Source organism: Tachysurus vachellii, chromosome 10, assembly GCF_030014155.1.
Source record: "Tachysurus vachellii isolate PV-2020 chromosome 10, HZAU_Pvac_v1, whole genome shotgun sequence".
Classification (NCBI taxonomy): Eukaryota; Metazoa; Chordata; class Actinopteri; order Siluriformes; family Bagridae; genus Tachysurus; species Tachysurus vachellii.
In genome coordinates, this window is record NC_083469.1 from 14,009,707 (window position 1) to 14,031,190 (window position 21,484).

The 21,484-nt window shown below is 40.7% G+C and overlaps 1 protein-coding gene across 1 annotated transcript in view; it reads right to left on the reverse strand.

Moving 5' to 3' along the window:
• LOC132852464 (neuronal PAS domain-containing protein 3) overlaps window positions 1-18,069 on the reverse strand; it is a 220,285-nt gene extending 202,216 nt beyond the window's left edge. The window contains exon 1 of the mRNA XM_060879687.1: window positions 17,561-18,069. Within this exon, the coding sequence (XP_060735670.1) occupies window positions 17,561-17,703 (143 nt within the window). The 5' untranslated portion in view covers window positions 17,704-18,069. The remainder of the gene's footprint in view (window positions 1-17,560) is intronic.
• Between the last annotated feature and the right edge of the window lie 3,415 nt (window positions 18,070-21,484).

A 21,484-nucleotide genomic window follows, 5' to 3' on the forward strand; every position in this document is an offset into this window, starting at 1 on the left:
TCAAAATCGGTTCCCCCGAGACATAGAACGAGGCATTAATGTACATTCACACTGATGCCTTTAAAACCACCCAAGGTCTTTCCCATCAGTGCTGAAACTCAGTCAGCACAACTGCCATTAATAAGGCACTGAGAGGACGGTCTAGAGCACTCCTCTGATATAAATCTGAAGGCCACTATTCTCAACTCTCTCCAAGAGCAATAAAGAGAAGAGAAGAGCTCAATACATTTTAAAGTGCGCTTTGCTTTAACACCATTCAAATTTACTGATTTAATTAAGCACACTATTGTTTCAAGCATTATTTGGGATACTTGACCAATGTATATATAAAAAAGCTTTTGGAACGTTCACAGCATCAAAGTGTGTGCCCTAAGTCAAGTGGTCAAATTCAGACCTAGCACCCGCAAAAGTAGTGCTGGACATACGGACCGTCACAGCAAAAATAAGAACAAAGGATCGATATAACATAGGACTCTGTTAGCTAAGAAGCCCCTGTTCTCTCCAGGTGGATGTGAGACTCTGTGTAAAAGCACCATTTCGCTCTGCTTAGATGCTGCCATTCATCAGCTCACAGCTTCCAGCTCCGAGCCAGGGATTCAGCTCCATTCCTCTCTTCTCCTCTTTCAGTTATCCCTCTTTACGACACTCCCCCACCCTTCACATTCAAGTTATCCCCTATTTTTCCATTCAAAGACCTCACGCTGTGGCTGTGTCCCAGCCCTCAGCTCCCATCCCACTTACTCTTTCATGTCTTGTGTTGATCCGGGCCCATTTTACGTCATGTATCTGTAATTACCAGTTTGTTTTCAGAGCACTGGGATGGACGGGTTTCGTTTCAAAAGACGATCGGACATAAGGCTTAAAATAAGATGTAAACATTCAAATTCAAAGGAAGAAAAAGCATCCTGTTTTTGTTTTTTTTTTGTGTGCTGCAATCAATATCACTGCTTTGAGTGCTGTGGTTGAGCCCAGTGAGATTGGGATGAATTCAGTGTGCCTGAACACATCACTAAGCTTTGAGTGTGAGCCTGCCAGCTAGTCAGGAACAGGGGCTCTGACTGAACAACACTTAAAGCATTCAGCTACAGCCAAGCAAGGAAGGGAGGGAAGGACAGACTGAGAAGGAGAGAAGGACAGAGACAGTGAAGGATGGGCTGCAGGAGCATAGCCTTGATAAAGAAAAAGTGTGTCTGTGGGTGGGGGGTGGGGGTGTGTGTGTGGAGTAAACAGACAGACAGCGAGTCAGCGAAAGGAAAAGGAAGATGGACTTCCAACAGGAAAAAAGGCCTGATGAAATGGAACTCCTAGTGACCGACACTGGCAAACAATGGTGCATTAAATGAATGAGAGGAATAGGAAATGTGTGCTGCCAGTGCAAGAGGACAAGTGAGTGCTGTTCTCCTGTATGACAAGCCACACCCAAGGGCCCAGGATTCTCAGAAAGGTGGAGGAGCCATTTCATTCCATATCTCCTCTCCCATCGCCCACATTCATCTTGCTCAGACAACTTGCTCCAATCCATAAAACAGGCATTAATATGAAGCTATCACCCGGCTAAGAATTTTCATTTTAACTGACAAGGTGCCCCATTCATCATAGGCAGCATGTCTCTGTGCTCCTGGACTGCCAGTGAGGAGAGGTAATGCTGCTGCTGTTAAGTCAAAGCATATAGACTCTGGAAGGAAAAAAAAAACTACAACGGTGTTTGAGCTGAAGTCTTCAGAGGATAAGCACTTTTTTTTTCTGGCACTCTTTATACCCCACAGGAAGGTTCGGGATGGTGGCTGGATCTGGACAAAGCAGGAAGAGATTTGGCCTTCATACTAGCAAGTGTCCAAACCATGGAGATGGCTGCTTATTATCTATAGTCAGTTACAGGACTAACAGCAGAGAGATATGAAACATTGAAATTCTGCTAAAAAGTAATCCAAAGTAAGGAATCTTCACTGGTTAATTCCTTACTCCAATCCTACATCACAGGCTGTCCGCTGTTCACTGAAATCTCTTTAGGAACCTGCCTTTGTTTAGCCTCTTAAAAGAGACCATTGGTTTGAGTATTGCTTGGTTTAACTATTATAACTACTAAAATGCAGCATGGCTCACTCAGTATGTGTGTGGTGTGTGTATGGTTTTTTTTGTTTGTTTGTTTGTTGTTTTTTTGTGAATTTAATTAAATTACATTTTTTTATTTGGGGTGTATGTCCCCTTCATTTAAAACACTGCATAAGGGTTCACGGATGCTGACGGCGCAAACATTAGTTAAATGCTGCACTAGAAACATTGTAACAAGACAATAATAAATATATACTTACATTGCTGTCAGGTATCACGCATTGAGCGTGACAGTCACGCATTTGGGTCTTTTTTTCACGCTCTCTCGCCACACATTGTATTTCTCACGCAGAAAAACGTACTATTTATCATAATAAGCCGCAGCGCCCAAAATGTATCAATCCGCACCGCTGTCTCTATGGGATCGGGCAGGAATCAAGCGCGTCTCACCTGGAGTTCTTAGTCGAGCCTGACACTTATCAGCCAATCAAAAAAGAGGCTACACAATAGCCAATCAGAAAATAGCACTATTGTATCTGGGTAAGATTTAACGCAACAACCAATGAAAAAAAACCATATTCTTTAGAGAGGGTATTTTCGATGGCCGGTTTAAACAAAACCTCAACACGAAACAGCTTGTCTCTGGACGGGACATTGTCCTCAATCATGACCCTAAAAATGTCTGTGCTTGAGCCGAACTGTTTTAAATGGGAGCAACATTACAAATGATAAAGGAGTCCAAAAAGGCAACAAACACTTACAATAAACACCAGTCATAATCTCTCTCACTCTCTCTCTCTCTCTCTCTCTCTCTCTCTCTCACACACACACACACACACACACACACACAAACACTCACACACACACAAACACCCACACATTAATAAATGGAAATTGAACAAATACTTTATATTTGGTTAAAATGTGGTCAGCGATCCTGGTAAAACACAGTATTGGGGGGGGATGGGGGGGGGTTGCTGGTGGGTTGGAAATGTCACTCTTGCTTGTCTTCAAAAACTGTACTTAATTGTTCACCTTGTTCTCTGTATACTCAACTGGCTAACTAGCATGTCATCCTTTATTATATTACATCAGATAACACTTCTTAACTTAGATTCTAGCAACTAAAACATGGCACTGAGTAGCACATTAGTGCTTTTACCTGCCCACTGGGTTAGATAATGAATGTATCATTAATCCATCATTGCTATATGGTATACATGTTTAACAAAAGCAACGCAGTCACGTGTGTATTGTTCCTGACCTCGACACTCTTCCCATTAGTGACCCCCAGTGGCCCAGATGTTACAAATAAAGTAAAAAGTGACTCCTATTATAAGTCAAAAGCTGAAATGAATATATTTTCAAAAATCTAACAAATGGAGTCATCACACCTCTTTTGTCTTAACTCATACAATCTAAATGTTACCTTTTTATTTTTACAAAACCAACAACCTCCCAACAACCTTTAACAAACTAAAACACATTCTCTCTCCATTACAGGACAGGAAATAATTCCTACACACCTTGGTTTCAGAGGTAGAGAGAACAAAAAGCATGCCTCCACAGTATTTGTAAGTGAGCTCATTAAAGATCTGCATCGGCGCACGGGATGACGTTCACAGGTCAGTGGGTTAAACAGCCGAGGCCAAGACCAAGCGAAAGCAGGAGAAAACAAAGTGTTCTAACTGTCTGTGAACGGTGTCGGCAGAACATAAGCGGCGTATGGAGGGCCATAGGGAAGACGGAGGATTTGTTTTAATGAGCGTCACAACTTAACAAAAATGTTCTCTGTCTCTATTGCTGGCAATTTTGCTGGCTTTATCGTAAACAAGCATGGAGAAATGTCTTCTGACAGCATCGCCTTGATATGGTAAACAGGCAGGCTTTGAAGTGTAGCGGCCGATTATACATTGCTGAAGTGAGATTTTTAAGATTATTCTTGTTATATCTAATGACGCAGTTCATCAGAAATACACATACTGACATTTGTAGCATGGAAAGCAATTTACAAGAGCCCTCATAGAGAGAGAGAGAGAGAGAGAGAGAGAGAGAGTGTGTGTTTTTGTGTGTGAGTGTGTGTGTGTTTGTGTGTGTGTTTGTGTGTGTGTTTGTGTGTGTTTGTGTGTGTGTGTTAACTGTTTTCCTAACACCAGTATAATGAATGGGGCATGGCTTGGGTTATGGTATTACTCAAATATTTATGATGAATACAGGCTTACATGCCAACGGAATTGTAGGACTTCCTGTGGAATGTGTCTGGGCCAATGAATCTGGGCACACAGTAGGTGCCAGCCTTCACAGTACCCTCCTATCTCTCTCTCTCTTTCACACACACACACACACGCACACGCACACACACACACACACCTTCCTCACACAGCAGATGCTGTGCTCATCTGGTGTGCTACACAGTAACTGTCAAAATATTGATGCACAGCTCAGTCACACACTGCTATCTTTTAACCCTTTAACTCTCGTGCACTGTTTGTGTTTGAATTCGTCTTTATGTTTACCTTGTAAAAAAAAAAAATTAAAAATGTTGTGGCATTCACCTATTGTTAAATAGAATTACTGGTCAAATTCAGAAAAGCAAATTAAGGCACATATTGAATAATTATATTGAATAGAATTTAATGAATATTATAATAATTCCCAATCCCATGTGGCTGATTACTAAGAATGCACTAATCTGAAGTCAGGGGTTATTACACAGTCTGGTAACAGATTTTATATTCTAGTGCCTGCTGAATTGGCACGTCAACACATCTGACAGAGATCAGTACATGAGCAGTACTCACACAGTGCCAGTGCCCATCTTAGTCCTTGCCTGAAGCACATAGTCTCTAGCCTTGTTTATTCACTCTCTCTCTCTCTCTCTCTCTCTCTCTCTCTCTCTCTCTCTCTCTCTCTCTCTCTCTCTCTCTCTCTCTCTCTCTCTCTCTCTCTCTCTCTCTCTCACACACACACACACACACAAACTACAAACTAAATGTTCAGTCTATAGAGGACCATGTAAATCAAAAGTGTTCTGTTTTCTGCCATATAGATACAGAGTAAAAAAGATCGGTCCGGTTTTTACATAGTGATACGCTGAGAGCTCAGTGGGCTTTCATAGCATTGCTCAATTAAAGAATGAAGAATTAAAGAAGCGCAGGCATAGACATAGTGTGTGAGGACAACTAGTGCCACTAGAAGTCACCCACTTTATTAAGATATGGGTACACATGCCACCTAGTGCAAGAGGAAAAGCTTTCTGACTGACAGGGACGTAAGGATACACCTTCCTGATTGGTTGGATTTTAGTAGTACAACATGTATTCTATGGAAAAAGAACCCTGAGCCCATCTTTAAAGTCATGAAACAGTGATTAGAAGCTATATATTGAAGGATTTCCTTTTCAAACAGGATGTAAATGTGGCATGATATTGAAACGTTGGCTGACTGACTGACTCAATGCCCAATAGCATTAGAGATACAACATACACCAGTAGTGAAATATGGACAAGTCAATAGAGGTTAATAAAAACCTTAAGAACCTTGTACTTACTCTTACTGATAGAGATGCCCTGATGGTGTATAAAGACAATCACATTCTCGCTCAGGCTGAGGATCTGACAGTCAAAATGTGAAATTTCCCCAATGTGAGACTAATAAAGGTATATCTTATCTTAGTCAAGTGCTCCAAGTTGGTAAAACATTCTTCCTAGTAGTGTCTGTCACAATAGCAGAAACTTATACAGCTAAAAATTCAAAAGGGATCAACTCCCACCATGTTCTTTTTCTCAACAAAGGGATTTGTGGAAAAGAGAATAATGTGTGGGAAGATATCATGGCAGCCGAAAACAAACCGACAGGCCGACAGATCTGTCTATTAGATACGATTGAGTAAGTCCTGCCTCTGGGGACAGGACGTATATGTTCTAAACAGCAGTTAATTAGTTCTTAAAGATTTGACTAGATAGAAATCAAACTATAAAATTAAAATGAGAATATCTTCCAATTTTTTTGTATCTACAAAATGTCTTTTTTTCAGATATAATATCCTACTGCTATACATAACACTAACAGACATCTAGGAGAACCTTATAAATGGTTTGTTTCCTTAGCTGATATTTCTTAGGTGAGTATAACCCTTCTTCCAAAGAAACAGGCATCTGAATGATAACAAGCAAGATGAATGGCTATTGTTTGCAGAATTATTGGTAAATTGATGACCTATTAGCTTCATCTGACCCTGGCTTTGTTTGCCCTTTGAGTCCTGTGAGCCCTAACTGCACTGCTTGAAGTCTACATCTCAATAAGGCGGATCTATAGCATCCTGGGGAAGTCATCATGGCTGCGGCTGAAATACGCACAGCTATTGAACGGCCGAGTGAATTTTTCTGGCCGCACCTCAAAGCTGTAGATCACAGAGGTACGGCGAAAGCTGAGGATTGCACAGAGACTGTCTGCCTGGCGGGGAGAAGAGGCGTATTAGATATGATATGTTAAAATCTAATTGGTGCAGTCAGAAGGCCATGATAAGGAGAGGGGGAAGATTAAGTTGAGCTATCAGGGACTCTATGAAGCTGCAAAATGGCTCATGCCAGATAACGATGACGGCACTTCAAAACATCATCAGCAGAAGCAAGGTGACAGGCCTGGCACAGGTCCTGCCTCTTTCCCACAATGACGAGAGACAGGGTTAGCCAAAGATAGATAGAGGGAGAGAGAGAAGGAGAGAGAGAGAGAGCCTGCATAGTCAAAGTCATAGCCTCTGAAACGCAGTTTCCATGTTGAGACATGAGTTTCTGTAACACTAGGAAATACATCTGCTAATCTGAATGATATGTGTAAAAGTGTGAATCTTTGTGCGTTTCCATCAACCGCTCCTATGTTGATGTTATAAAGCGAGAGCAGAAAGTTGGCATAATCAAACAACCTCAAGCTAAGCGCCCTCATGGTGCGCTGACATGCTTGTAAAAAACTGTTTCCGTCAAACGTTTGTCATGATTTTTATGGATATGCCAACCTCTCTACCTCAGTCAAGCATTGTGATGTTTTTGCTATAATTAGGATGTTCGCTCTGAAATAACACAATTCTAACTGTGTTTCTTATGCACTTGTACTTCTTATGCACTTACACACTTGTGCAAAAAAATTTTGTACCATAAAGTACCTGCTTTTAATTCCCCATATTACATCACACTGTGTGTTAGTTTTGATTGGCTGATGGTTATGGCATCAACATTCATTCAAATGACATACATATATAATGAGAGACTTAAGGCGTTCACACGTACTGTAGTGACATGCAACTCGCAGTGACTAAGTGACCGGAAACCATTCATTTTCAATGAGATCTGATGACATCTGGCAACATGAGCGACTAGATGTGGCTGTGTCCAGAGATGCAACAAAGTTGAACAAATGTTAACTTTATGCACATATTTATCAACTGGGTGCAGCAACTACCAGTCGGAGTGAAAACAGTAGAGGTCACATGATCCGTGGCAAAGAGCACACGTTGCTTCATGTATGATACGATGCAGATAAACACTGTTGAATTTTATATACAAAATGTCAAATGTTTCATTTCAGTGGCATGAAAACTGATTTGGAATGCAAGACGTTCCACCCACTGATAAACATTATTACTATGGCAGCGACTGCAGACTGGCAGAGACAAAATCTTTGTATTTGTGAACGTAGCACTATAAGGTTCTTGTAGCAGTATGCAGTCTCCTTTTCAGAGAGCGTTCCAATAGAATGGCTTTAGGAAGATACCCAGAGGCCTTGAAGAACCCAAGTGTGTTAACTTCTGTAACATAGCAGTGCATACCCAAACAACAAAAAAAAAAAACAGTTCTCATTGTATCTTTAAATGAATGAAGAAACAAAGAAATTGGTTTCACTCAGAAAAAGCCAGATAGAAAGTAGAGAAAATCAGGCTTCACGCTCAGTCCACTTGAACTTTACAGTGAATCCGCGACCCTTGAAAGCATGAGCGTCAGAAAACGAGACGAGCTGTGCTAAAATGAGGGCATGCCATCGCTTGCTGTGTGCTTTTTCTTTTTGCTTCGAGATCTTCATTCCTGACCACCCGCGAGTCCTACGGGACCCTGAATCGAGATCTAGCACCACAGAAGAAATTGCATATGGCACTGACTGAACTTTGATGGTGGAAAGGAGAGCGCAGTCAAAAAAAGGCAATACCTGAAATGTTAAAACTATGGGATTTCTACTGCATTTTAAAGTAAACGTGATGCAACGCAGTGTACAGAAAGCAGAGACGTCTTTCATAGCGCTACACTGTTGACACATGAACAGTGAGGTTAGCCTTACATAATGCAGCACGGAAGCGATTAGACAGTAAATATTTTGAACTGAAATAGTATTTTGTTACATGGTGTTAGGCTTAGCCTGAAATTATTAATGTTAAAATGTCTTAATTTCAATCATTGTTACTTGATGATCCGATAAATAACCGAATGATTACAATAATTGCTTTTTGCAGTCCTTCTGTAGAACAAACTACTAAGTAAGGCCATAATCTGGATGCTGCATTATAACTCAGCATACAAACTTTCAAACAAAAGTTTGAAATTAAATTAATCAAAATCCAAAAACATCCATTCAGATCTGTTATTGTTTTCTTTTGCCAGACTTTATCTCTGAGTATTATTACACAGGATCTCTATTTGGGTGACGACGTGGTGCTTGAATACAAACTGATCGGCTTCAGTCACGCAGAAAATTCTGCTCTTCAGCGTTTTCAAGCCAAGCGAATGCTTATATTGCAACAATGTACTTTTTACCCCATTTTTGAAAGTCTTTAGGATGTATTTAAATGAGAGATTTAGTTAATGAGTTTGGGCAAACTCTGGAACAGTCTTTTAAGCATTATCGTTCTCATTAATTTTCAGAATTACCCGCAGTGTTGTGATAGCTGTCATGGACTTCAGACTTCAATTAATTAAATACTACATATGTATATAAAATATACATGTACGAGTGTGTGTGTGTATGAATAAGCATCTGTTTGTGTATGTATTTGTGTATGTGTAAGAGGGTAGACGGAAGAGAAATTACTTATAAATTCTGCAATTTACAGTTTCTCAGGAGCACACGGCTAAGCCCTAAGATAAATATGCAAATGCACAAAAAGTGCCAATAGAAGCTCTTTTTTTTTAATTAATGTATTCAACAACTCTAAGGCATGGGAAACAATGTCCTTTAGGACCAGAGTCAGGAGCAAGGATCTCTCCTAATACACTCTTCACTGTTATAGGGAAATCCTCAATACAGTTATTTTCTTCTGTTCAACCATTTTCACTGACATTTACGATCCAAGATGCTTAATAAAACAGTAATAACAAAATAACAGTTATTATTACAACAGATCCGACACTTTAATTCATAAACGCTAGAGTAAGAGAAGCAGATGGAAGGCATTGACACTCAAACATATCCGAGAGAAAGCACATTCCCAGCGTTTGCTCTGCAGTAATCACTTAATAGGTCAACAATCTCCATGTTTTTTTGTCATTTCATGTGGAAGAGAGTGCACATCGGAGACATAAGTGCATCATTTCTGCTTTATCTGTCCACCGTTCTTGTAAAGCAGGAACAATTAACCCTGCCTTCAGTGTGATTGATATGGGCTTTGCTTTCAATTTGTTCCACTACACAGATCATGAAATTCGCAATGTGCCCATCCTTATTGACCTCCACTCTCAAACACACGGGGCTACAACACGACGAAAGGAATTAAAGAGAAGAGAGCTGCACAGCCATGAAATAACGTCTTTAAAAAAGACGTTACCTCACAAAGCCTCAACTATTTCAAGTGCACTCTCTAGAAAGTTCTTTTCTCTTCAATTGAAAAAGTTTTTTATATGTTGCTTTTTCATCAGCGTGCTGCCTGAAAGCAGGATGAGAGCTTTTAAACTACTGGGAGAAAGACAGCTATGTTGTAAACAGGGTTTACCGTTTTCATTTCAAATATTTTCAAATGCTAGCTGCTAAGCTGAGCCTGTAAATCTTTAAGACGTAGTGAAAGAGGCTGTTTGTGGCATTTCATCCGCTCTTATTGAAAAGAAATAAAACGTTCACAAATGATATACTGCCAGATATCTATTATCAGGCAATTTCTCACTGACTAACAATATCCTACAGCATTCTGTGTCTAATTTCATGTAGACCAAGATTAAATATGAAAAAGGGAAGGAGAAAAGCGACATGCCTTCAGCTATAGAGGAAGCTTTTATACTCAGGTAAGAGAAACTTGCTCTGGAACATGTATCCACCTCCAGGCACCGAATCCATGAAGCTCGATAATGTTTATATGTAACATGTCTGCTCCGATCGAAATAGGTACATTTGAGCCGAACAGATTTATCATGAAATATATTTATCGCCAATATTGACGCAGTATATAGAAATAGTATACATCTGACAAAATAAAACAAATAAATAAAGACAAAAGATTTTATTATATTTGATTCCAATTAGCCAAATGTAAGCATGAATTAGCATCAGAAAACTTCTATAGATTTAACCGTAATGTATTAAACAATGCTTGTTTTTTTTTGACACAAAATATATTCTGAAGTTTCCGAGCGTGTTTTCTTTGCTTCTGGCTATTCTAACATATCTAGGAATATGACCTTTCCCACAGTCTGCTGCAAATGCCTCAGGAAGAAAGCCTTTAGACTTTATTAGATGAAAGAAACACAATCACTTCACCAATTACATGTCACATGGAGCATTATGTGCACGGCGCAGTGTTTTATCAATACGCAAGTTGGACTTCAGGAGGCCCGAGTATATTCAGTGGCAGCGCACACACACAGTATGTGTGTGTGTGTGTGTGTGTGAGAGAGAGAGAGAGAGAGAGAGAGAGAGAGAGAGAGAGAGAGAGAGAGAGTAACAGCTGAATGCAGCTTCCTACTAAAGTGTGGCTTTGGAAAAGTGCATGCTGCTATAACCATGGGAAAAAGGCAGCACAAAGCCAGCAAATAAAGCCAAGCACGGGTGGCCTTCTTCAAATGACGCAATGCTTAAGGAATGCGTGTCAGAAAAGACCTCAGCACGCTGCATCTCCTCGGCGAGGTGAGGCGAAGCCGGCTTTACTTCCATTTCCAGCCAAATTGCTGCCATAGCATTTGCTTATTAAAGTGACAGGTGGGCTCCCATGCATATGCGCCTCTCAATCCATTTACACAACTCATGCAGCGGGTGTCATTGGGAGTCACGAGGGCGGTCTTTGGGGAGTTAATCGGGCCATGTCCTACCTCCTGCTCGGCCTAAGCGGAATAATCAATTACAATTTCGCAGGCAGAGCCTCCATGTGTCAGCGAGGGTCATGCAGGTGCATGTGGTCAGATTGGAGCGTGATAAACTGGCCGTGGTGGTGATGTTGATGTTGGATTTTTTTTTTTTTTTTTTTTAAAGCTTGAGTTACTTTTCTGGGCTGAAATTTGTCAAACTCTAGTTGAGAGATGGATGTGTGGATGAGGCAAATATGTTGCTGTGTTAAAAGAATGTGCCAAGAGACCTCAGGAGTACACCAAACACCATGAAAAGTCAAAAATCCCAAAGTACAGTATGCTGCGAAGGAAACTTTGAAGTAGATTTCAACCATTGAAATCTTTGCCAGTGCACGCTCTAAAGCATAAATATATGTACTGAATTCTATACTTCTGCAGGTTCAAACACAAACCTTATCTATTCCTGCACCCAGATATTTCACAGCTGAGTGTGGATGTGTCAGTGCTGAAAGCAGGAGAATGAGCCGAGGTACAGCACAGGAGGCGAGCATAGGCAGCTAAAGGGCAACGCTCGCTGTTAGCGTTGGAGCTGCGCACATAAACGGTGGTGAGGAAAAATGCAGATGAGATTCAACGGGCAAAACATCTGTCCTTCAAGCCAGATGTTAAATAAAGGTCTCACTTGTGTGGATGTTAATTGCATAGGTGGAGGGAATGGTTTTACATCAAGCTTGAGTCATAATAAAAGCTAAAAGGCCACAAGATCTGTTTTCATGTTACACTACAGTTAATAAAAGCTGATTTCTGAAGAAAGTCTAAAGAATGATAATATTTACTGAATGGTACTCAAGGACAGATTCCTGAATCACTAACAAGATTCATGGCAAGTGTTTCAGGTTTATTTATCAGAACAATAAAAGAGGAGTGTGATTAAATACGTTCATGATAATAGACTGCTAATTGTGACAAGTGCTCAAGATAGGAAGATGCAAGTCAAAGAAGAAAAAGAGGGAAAAAAGGCCCCTAAATAGACTAGTTATTCCATTCATACTGTTAGTGCCTTTCTTGTGGCTTGCATCCTGTCTTCACTACAGCATTAATGCTGTTGATTCTCCTGCCACTGATACCACTGATACAAACATAAAGGGCTCAAGCTCCATATGAAAGCTAAAGGTACAACAGAATGAAAAATCCCCCGCCTGACCGAGTGGGGTGTGTATCACAAAGACGGTGATAAAGCAGCACACAGCGTGAGGCGTGCGGTAGCGCAGCATGCTCCGAGCCTGCACTATTACCTTAGTGGGCTACATCTTCTTTATGTCTGTCTCTCGACGCTGACCTTCAGAGCAACATCAGTGGGTGGAGGAGAGAGAGAGACAGAGATGGCGTAATCACCGCACTGCACGGCGCCCAAACAGCCCCAGATGGGGATGGAAATCCCTCTTAATTGTGATAAATATGCATCGGAATGGCAAGCTCGCTCCCCATCTATACTGTGTTCAGTGTTCTGATCACTGGGAGGAAAAGGCCGTTCTTTTGTTCAGTCATGTAGCACGGTGTTGCCACTGTAGCTGTAAGGCATTGAGAAGATGCTTCTGTTTCCTTATAATAATAATAATAATAATAATAATAATAATAATAATAATAATAATAATAATAATAATAATAAACCTTTACAAATTAAATGCCAAATATTTATCAAAATTACATTTTACCAACACAAGGATTTACTGCTATGCTTTAGTTTCCAACAGCTCCTCAACAAAATGTGCACAGATAACAGAGCACTGCTTTTAAAATTAAAGCCTATATGTTTTTCTTATCTTAAAGGTTCTCTTTAAAATGTTAAGCCCCGTTTCTCATCCAAACTCCTTGCAGAATACCAAGCATTGTAAAATACCTGTTGATGTAGACATTTCTGAATCGCTAAAGAGAGATCTGCTTTCACAAAACAGTATTCACATGTCACATATACGCACCATTACATCCCTTTTTCCAGTTTCCATTCGTTTTCCTCCAAAGCTCAATTGCACTAATACAATAGGAAATGCAACACTGGAGGGAGGGAGAATGGTTTTCCTAGACACAAAGCCAACTTTGAGGTTACTGCTGCATAGGAACTGCCAACCCGCTTCTCTCCCCATTTATTCCTTTTGTTGCTTAAGCCCAAGAACAAAACTCTAAGCTGCTACTCCATTTCAGCACCAAATCGTACATGTAAACATACACATGGCATTAAAAAACCTTCGGTCAGAATTTCCAGGCAAATTAGTTTCGGCTCTCGAGAGGAGCGGTGCAGCAAATCGCAGAGTGTGATTTAACCCCTTCTAAATGCCAACAGGAGCCAGGTGATAAAGCGTACGCTCATGCACAGGCTATGAAGTTTCTCCCCTCGAAATTAATTCCATCTTCAAGATTCTATCTTGCCGATGTGCTCAGAATGGCACAAAAAATATGCCCCTGCCACTAAGATTACAGCTGACTGATTTAGCATAAACATCTTCTGCTGCTGTGCCCGTGGGAGTGTGCTGGATGTAATGCCAGAGTTTAATGCCAGGCCTCTGCTATATGACTAATACTCTTATGGGTATTACTAAATTTCAGCATTTAAAAGAAACATCCAAATGTGGTCTATCTGTGACTAAAGTTCTGCTTGTTTGTTTATGATTATCTGCACTGATAGTCTGGTCAGAGGGCCATTTTCCCAAATTGAACATTGTATATTATACAATACCTTCTAGCCCAAGAGGTGTATATATATATATATATCTTTGTGTGTGTGTGTGTGTGTTTGTGTGTGTGTGTGTGTACGACGAAGCTCACATCATCCAGCTCACCTTTTGCCTCATCCATTTAATATCTAATCTATTAACACACATGATGTAAACAGGTATTTGGTGTTGAGAGGTGATTGTGTGAACAAATATCTTGTTGACTCAGCTTTCATCAAATTCATTCTCAATAAAGTAGGCCTAGAATTGCAGATTAAATAGTTCATTTAGCTGGAGTGAGACAAACTGATACCATCATCGAATGTGACAGTCAAGTATTAAGCGTTTACTGAAATTCATGCAGTAATGTTTCTTTAGTAATACAGAAACAATATAGCACAACCGCAGAGCACTGAGATTTCATAATAATAATAATAATAATAATAATAATAATAATAAATTTTTGACCAGTAAACCAATACACACTGTTAATCAAAGCTTTTTCAAATGAATCAATAAACTGGAGATTAAAAAACAGACTATTCCAGGTATCCACAGGCATTCTGTTTGGCGTTGCGTGCTGATTTGTGTTAGGATTTCCAGCATTACCTGGAAGAAGCGCTCGGGTCCGTAACGGCGCTTGAGGAATCCATGCGCTACATTTAAAGTTCCTGAACAGCTCCCTGCTGCCTTTATGCTAATTTGTCACCGCTTTTACCGTCCCGCCGCAAACAGCAGGCTTCACTCGGGTCATGCACAGCCTGGCCTAGTGCTCCACTACAGCTCAGCTCAGAGAAACGACAACAATATCAGCCACACATTCACGCATTCTCGCACCGCGAACCGCAAACAACGACAACGCGCATTCGTTAATGGTCATCACGCCTGGAGGCGACGCGCGCTAGTAAACGCCGCTATACCGCGTCCTCAGGTCCGCCAAAACACACGCCTCCTCCTCCTCCACCACCTCCTCCTCGGTGTGTGTAAACCTGTTACCCGAGCGTCAACATCTCCTGATTGCCAAACACACTCCCGTGGGAAAGGGCACGCCCGAAACTTCTGACATCTCAATCACAAAATAATCCACAGCATCTAATGATCGTGCGGCGACGCGTTACACACAACAACCCGAGCTGTTTTACCGTTCTCTTCTTGAAGGGTCTTGCTGAACGCCAGGCTTGGTGGGCGCCATCTTCCCGCAATTATTTGATTTCTGACTTTTTTTCCTCCCTCCTCCTCTTTCGTCTTCACGGTGATTCAGACATGCAGCCGAGGAGAGCAAAGGCGGTGCGATGTGGACACTGAGAGGTGTTTAAAGAGCCGCATGGCGCCGTGCCGGAGCGGAGCGGAGTGGTCGCTTCCCCCTGAGCGTTCATCAGCGGTTCTTGAGGACGGCACGGAAGCGCTCCACAGACATGCCGCGAGCTGGAGCCTCAAGCCCGGGACGTGTCTTAATTCAGCGGTTTGTGGTGAAAACGGGGTGCGGGGATCTCTTCTCACACAGGACCGTCACATGGTGCACTTGCCCTGGAGCAGTGCGTCCTCTCCGGTGCTGAGTGAAGCCGCCTTTCCGTGCGCGTTTAGCTGCATTTTCCACCTCCGCTTGGCTCTGTGTGCAGTAGCGCTCGCCTCCTCCGCTACCGGCGCAACAACGCCACTCAGTTGTAGTTGGAAACAGTTTTGCCTTTCGCGGAATTTACAGGTTGTTCCAACGCGTAATTCTGCCTGCCTAAATCCCCCCTTCCACAACCACGGTAGTTTATTTAGTACCCAAAATCCCTTATGCTTTGCGCAGTAGGATAAGGATATAAAGAGATAAAGAGACCTTTTGCAATAAAAATGTCAGAATAACAAGACACTACTGACGGAAATGTTTTACTGAAAATACAAAAAAAGGTTTTATTTTACCTTGATCTGAACTGATTTTGAAATATAATACACTGCCTATTTACTCTATTGAAGAGTCCTGTAAGAGACTCTACTGATATTGTGTAAATATGACAATGGGGCAGCTTTGGAAAAAAAACACCCTGATCAATACCTCATAGTTGTCACCAAATTATAAATCCTTATAAATTCCCACACCTTATAAAAAAAAACCTGTATCCAACCCCATAAAATTTTACATTTCTTTTTACACTTCTTTATAAGACTTTTGCATGTGTGTGTTATGTAAAGTTGCTCTTATAACCAAAAACTTCTTATGAAGAATATATATCTATAGCTATTCAGTCATGTGTATGCAGAAAACAGAGTAGAATGCACAACTTCACTGGTTTATTTATTAGATATTTCCCACATGATTACCTTCCCAACGTGTTTAAGAACCTGTGACCTGTCAAGGTGAACTCCTGACACACTGGCCATTCAATGTTGAGTAAATTCTGATGCATGTAGCATATCTGAAGGCAAAGAGTTGTCAGTGTTTATGGGTTATGGCTGGGCTCCATATTTAAAATCAATCTGTATTAATCACAACACTGCAGAATTAGTGCACAGGACAGTTTGAATTTTCCATGTACTAGTCCAGCTGATTCAATGCATCAACTCATTAACAAGCACTTCATCATCTGAAGTGATTTAGAGTACTGAAAACACTGAAACATACTGAGCATATGTCTGAATAAGGCGAGGTTGAAAGCTTTAAATATTCTCAAAGGCTAAACAACTTGTGTGTCAGCTTTCACTGTTTTCAAAAATATATTTAAAATGTACAAATATCTATACAGATCACACTTGTATAGACATTTATCATGGATTGGATTGATGGTTAATTTTGCCAGAAGCATAAACCATAGGCTATTCTATATAATACACAGTATTGCCAGCCTACTTTATTTGATTTATAAGGAAATAGAACCAATCCTTTTTGCCCAGCTGCTAAAAGGTGTCATCTAGTATTAGATTTTATTCTTAAAAGGGTCCTATTGAGTGGTCGTGGAAACATTTCCAAGTGGCTAATGTAAACAGTCATAAAATTTAGTCTATAGTTTTGGCTGCAGTGAAAGAAGCAATAAACTTACAAGCTAATGTCAGCTTGCAACGAGATTTTATGACCCAAGTGAAGTTTTCACATGGCAATGGAATTCTATTCTGTTATATTCTCTTAAACATTTGACTTAAGTGAGGTTGTTTTTTTAATGTGGCACTAATAAGAAACACATCTTTTTGCAGCTTTGTATGTCCAGTTGCCTTTTTGATTAAAGATATGCATATTTAGGCTTTGTGTGTGTGTGTGTGTGTGTGTGTGTGTGTGTGTGTGTGTGTGTGTGTGTGTGTGTGTGTGTGTGTGTCCCTGGTTGATATCTAATAAAGTGCAACTTGCGGTTAAACATCGGGTATAATTAATGTACTTGGAGCAATCCGTTAATGTAGTTCCTGATTAAATGGACTTCACAGCGACGTTTTATAGATCTAAATTACAATGGAAAACAAAAACACTGATGCGACATGACAGCACATAAATACGCGCACGTCGGCAAAATGAGAGGTCAATATGGTGAAATTCAATGAAAGCAGCGTTTGCCACTATAATGAACATACCTTTGTTGGTAAGTGGTCAGGCCCTGGACGTTTTGCGGGTTGCCGTTAGTGGCGCCCGGGACTCGTGCTGCCGGCATCCCCGCGGCTCCTGCGCCCGCCGCCGCCGTTACCTGCACGCTGAAGTCCGGGAAGATCCTGATCATCCCCGCGCCGTGCAGCGCACCGCCGAGCGAGTGTGTGTGCGTGTGTGTGAGTGCAGCCTGTCCTCCGGCCGAGCAAGTCACAGCGCAATCCCATTAGTGACGAGCACGAGCTGCTGGGCCATTCTCGCGCTTTTGTGCGCTGAGCGGAGACTGCTGCTGCTTTTAGACTCGCACTGGCACTGAGGGGACGCCGAAACGCGCCGGTACGCGTCAAGAAGGAAACTTTCGACTGGATGCTGAAGCTTGTCCTTTCACAATGCTGTGAAATGCTGTATGCCGTGCATATGAAACAAACTGCCGTAGATGTCAGGAACACAACAAACACACTGGGGAGTTCCAGAAGTGAACTTTTCTACAGACTTTACATTAACGATAATTATCTTTAATGGCTTTTAGTGGACGTCCTTTTCCGACTTCTACTTTAGCACATCCTAATAGGATTAGTGTCTACAGAGTGTCTATAGAGTGTCTACAGAATGTCTACAGAATGTTCTGCTATGTATTTAAAAGGTCTCCCCATAGAAAAAGAGGTGCGTTTTGCTTTTACGGATAGTCTAAAGAAATCTAAGCAATTCTAAGCTCCATTTACATAAGGACAACCTGCAGACGTTAAGTGTGTGTCTAAAAGCCAGCTAAAAGTCCAAACTGAATCGCGATGACCTCCTCTGTGTCAATGCTTTCAAGTTTATACGTGAGTCATGTCGAGCTTTTCTTCTCCACTCATCTGTACGCGACACTGTTACGGCGTGTGACTTGTCTAAATGTGCTGTCTGAAGATGCTAAGCTGTGGTGTACATCAGTGCGTGTCCTGACGTGTGTGTGTGTGCGCGCGCGTGTGTGTGTGTTCTACCGCTGAAGGTGTTGTTGTGTGAGATCCGGAGCGCGTGGGAGCGGACGTATGAGTCGATTAACTGCGCCGCGCGAGCGAACAGGGAGCGCGCACTGGCCTTCAACAGCAAATCAGGCACAGGCACGTGAGCGCGCATTGGCTACTGCGGCAGTAACCCTTTGAATACCTGAATAGTGGTTACTGGTATTTCATGTTAGATTACAACAATGTGAAACTTTCAGATTGTAAAGAAATATTCGTCATGTCTTCTGCTTAATATTCATGAAAAAAATAATACCCATATATACGCACTGGCCACTTTAATAGGAATAGCCTTATTCATACAGTTATCCAAGCAGCCAATCAAAGTGCACGATGCATAAATTGACACAAGCTTCAGTTCATGTTTTCTCGCATTAACTGATCGTAATGTTGTTGGTGAAAGACAATTCATTCATTTTACTACCGATTTCTTGGTTGTTGTTTGTTTAAAGGACAACATGCTTTAAAGTGCTCACAGTTTGGGGAAACTATCCAGATGTTTGATTAGCATGATCAGAATAGTTAGAGCTTGCAGTTTAGGCATTTGGTAAATCAGATAGCCAAGATTAAAGATTTGGCAAAGGCCAGTAAATCTTTTCAGTTATGTTGAGTCTGTGTCGCTGTAACCTTATAATCATGGAAGACATGGTCTTCTGGTCATGGTCTTCCCATCCACTGCAATGTGTGACTTGCGCATTCTGAGATGCTTTTCTGCTCACCACTGTTGTAAAGACTTGCCATTTGAATCTTTTCATCGTCTTGAGTGATTCTCCTCTGACCTGGATGTTTATGTGTTTGAGAAATCACTGTGCATGCAAATCCTTTGATTGTCAGTTCCTGATTAACTTAAACCAGCAGATTTGTCCCCAATCAACCATATCACAACATCACTGAGATCATATTTCTCTTTGTTTTGATGTTTGATGTGAACATTTTTTAATTGAACCTCTTGGCCTGTATCTGAGAGATTTTATGCATTGCACTTGATTGGCTGACTGATTAATTGCATCACTATACAGGGGTACAGATCTCACTGACAAAGATGCCAGTACTCTATACTGAGCAGATGGAATGCAATGCTATTATTTTTCAAGGCTATAATACAGACTTTGTTGTCATTAATGTAACAAGAATTGTTTCAGAATTTGCTGTTTGTTTGCATTAAGTATTTGGCAGCAGTGTGTAAGGATTTGGTAGTAAAGCTTTTAGGCTTGTTACACTGTCTATACGGTGTACTTTGTAAGTGTGCAATTACTGACTGCAGGTGTGTTGCTATACATAATTGTCTAACCGTACAGGAATGGTGGTGCACCTTTCTCTACATATCAGTAACAGTCATGGTGGTGGCTCGGTAATGTGTTATATGTGTGTATCATGCACAGGAGTATTGCTGTTTTTTTAACACTGTGTACAGTGCAAGACAGTTCATTTTTAAACATATTTTTTAGTTACAAATTCAGTGAAACCAGTGCTATTGTCACCTTAGAGAAATTGAACATAACATGTGAATATATTACATGAGACATTTTATATATTTTTTTCACAACAAAACCATGTGCCGTGCATGTGTAAAGGTAATGTGAGAGTAAGTGAATCATGTGAATCATGAAAATAAATCCCTTGCTTTACATGTGGAAAATGTGTGAGGTTTTTAGACATCACATATTATGTTGCACATGTATATGCATTCTTTCTACAGGATAGCTTTATTTTTATGCTATTCTTACACATGTAGATGCAAGATGGTGAAATGCAACACTGCGTCACTTACATCACATGCATCATCATGTTACATAAAAATGTTTAATCCCAGCTGAATTGTATGATATTTCTTTCCCCATACGGTGGTTTATTATAAGCATTCACACATTAGTAGTTATGTAGGATACAACAGGATTTTCAAGATGAACTCAATTCAAAATCCAGACCAGACTAAGTACAGTGCACCGAAGAAGAATTTTGCTATCATATAAAGTGCACGGAAATTACAAATGATTCTAATTAGTGATGAGGACACACAGTAGTGTTTAAAAAAAAAAATGAATGAAAATGTCTCAGTGACTCTTAGGTCCTTGAACTGTCATCGCTTTGAAGGTGATTGAGTGTTTACCTATAAAATATTCCAAAATGCAAATATGGAGTTAATGGTCATGAATCTTCCACTCTAGCACGCTTGTCCTTTGACAAAGCAAAGGCTGATATCAACATACAATATATTTTAGGTCATTTTTATCATATATTTACAAGTTTTTAATAGTTTTAAAATAAATATGTACATTTGATGACAGGAACAAGGAGCCCTTGAAAATGCTGGTAAATCTCAGATATCTTTCATATGACAGGCAGATTTATGATAGTCAGGTGGCATATTTAAGTTCCCTTTGCACAACAGATGACTTCTTAAATGTGTTTAGGCTATGAGAGAAAATGAGGGATATAATAAGAGGCTTGATGATAAAGCTTCCTGTACTCTCTGCACTAAGGTACAGTTTACAGAGAGAATAATTCACTTCCTATCTCTTAAATGAAAAAAAAATGCTGCCTTTGATAATGAGTTGACATGATTATATAGCAATAAAGATGTGCCAGGAGCCGCACCTGAGAGACAGTAAATGGAATATCTCTCTGTAACCATGTCTAATGAAACTACCTTAATAAACAGGCCAGAGAAGCACCTCCACTTTACTGCTATTTTCCTCAGATGGCATCAAATAGATTGCACTGGAAGGTTTAAACTGACACTGCAGGCTCTGATTCAATTAGATTAACACTTTCTTCTGTTTACTTCCCAGGGTATTTGCACTGGTCTGTATTGCATTTATTTGTCTGCAGCTCTTCGCTAAACAACACGAGACAGATCCGGGGGTGTAGCTGGCCTCCCACGTACCATTGCTGGGCCAGTGGTGTACA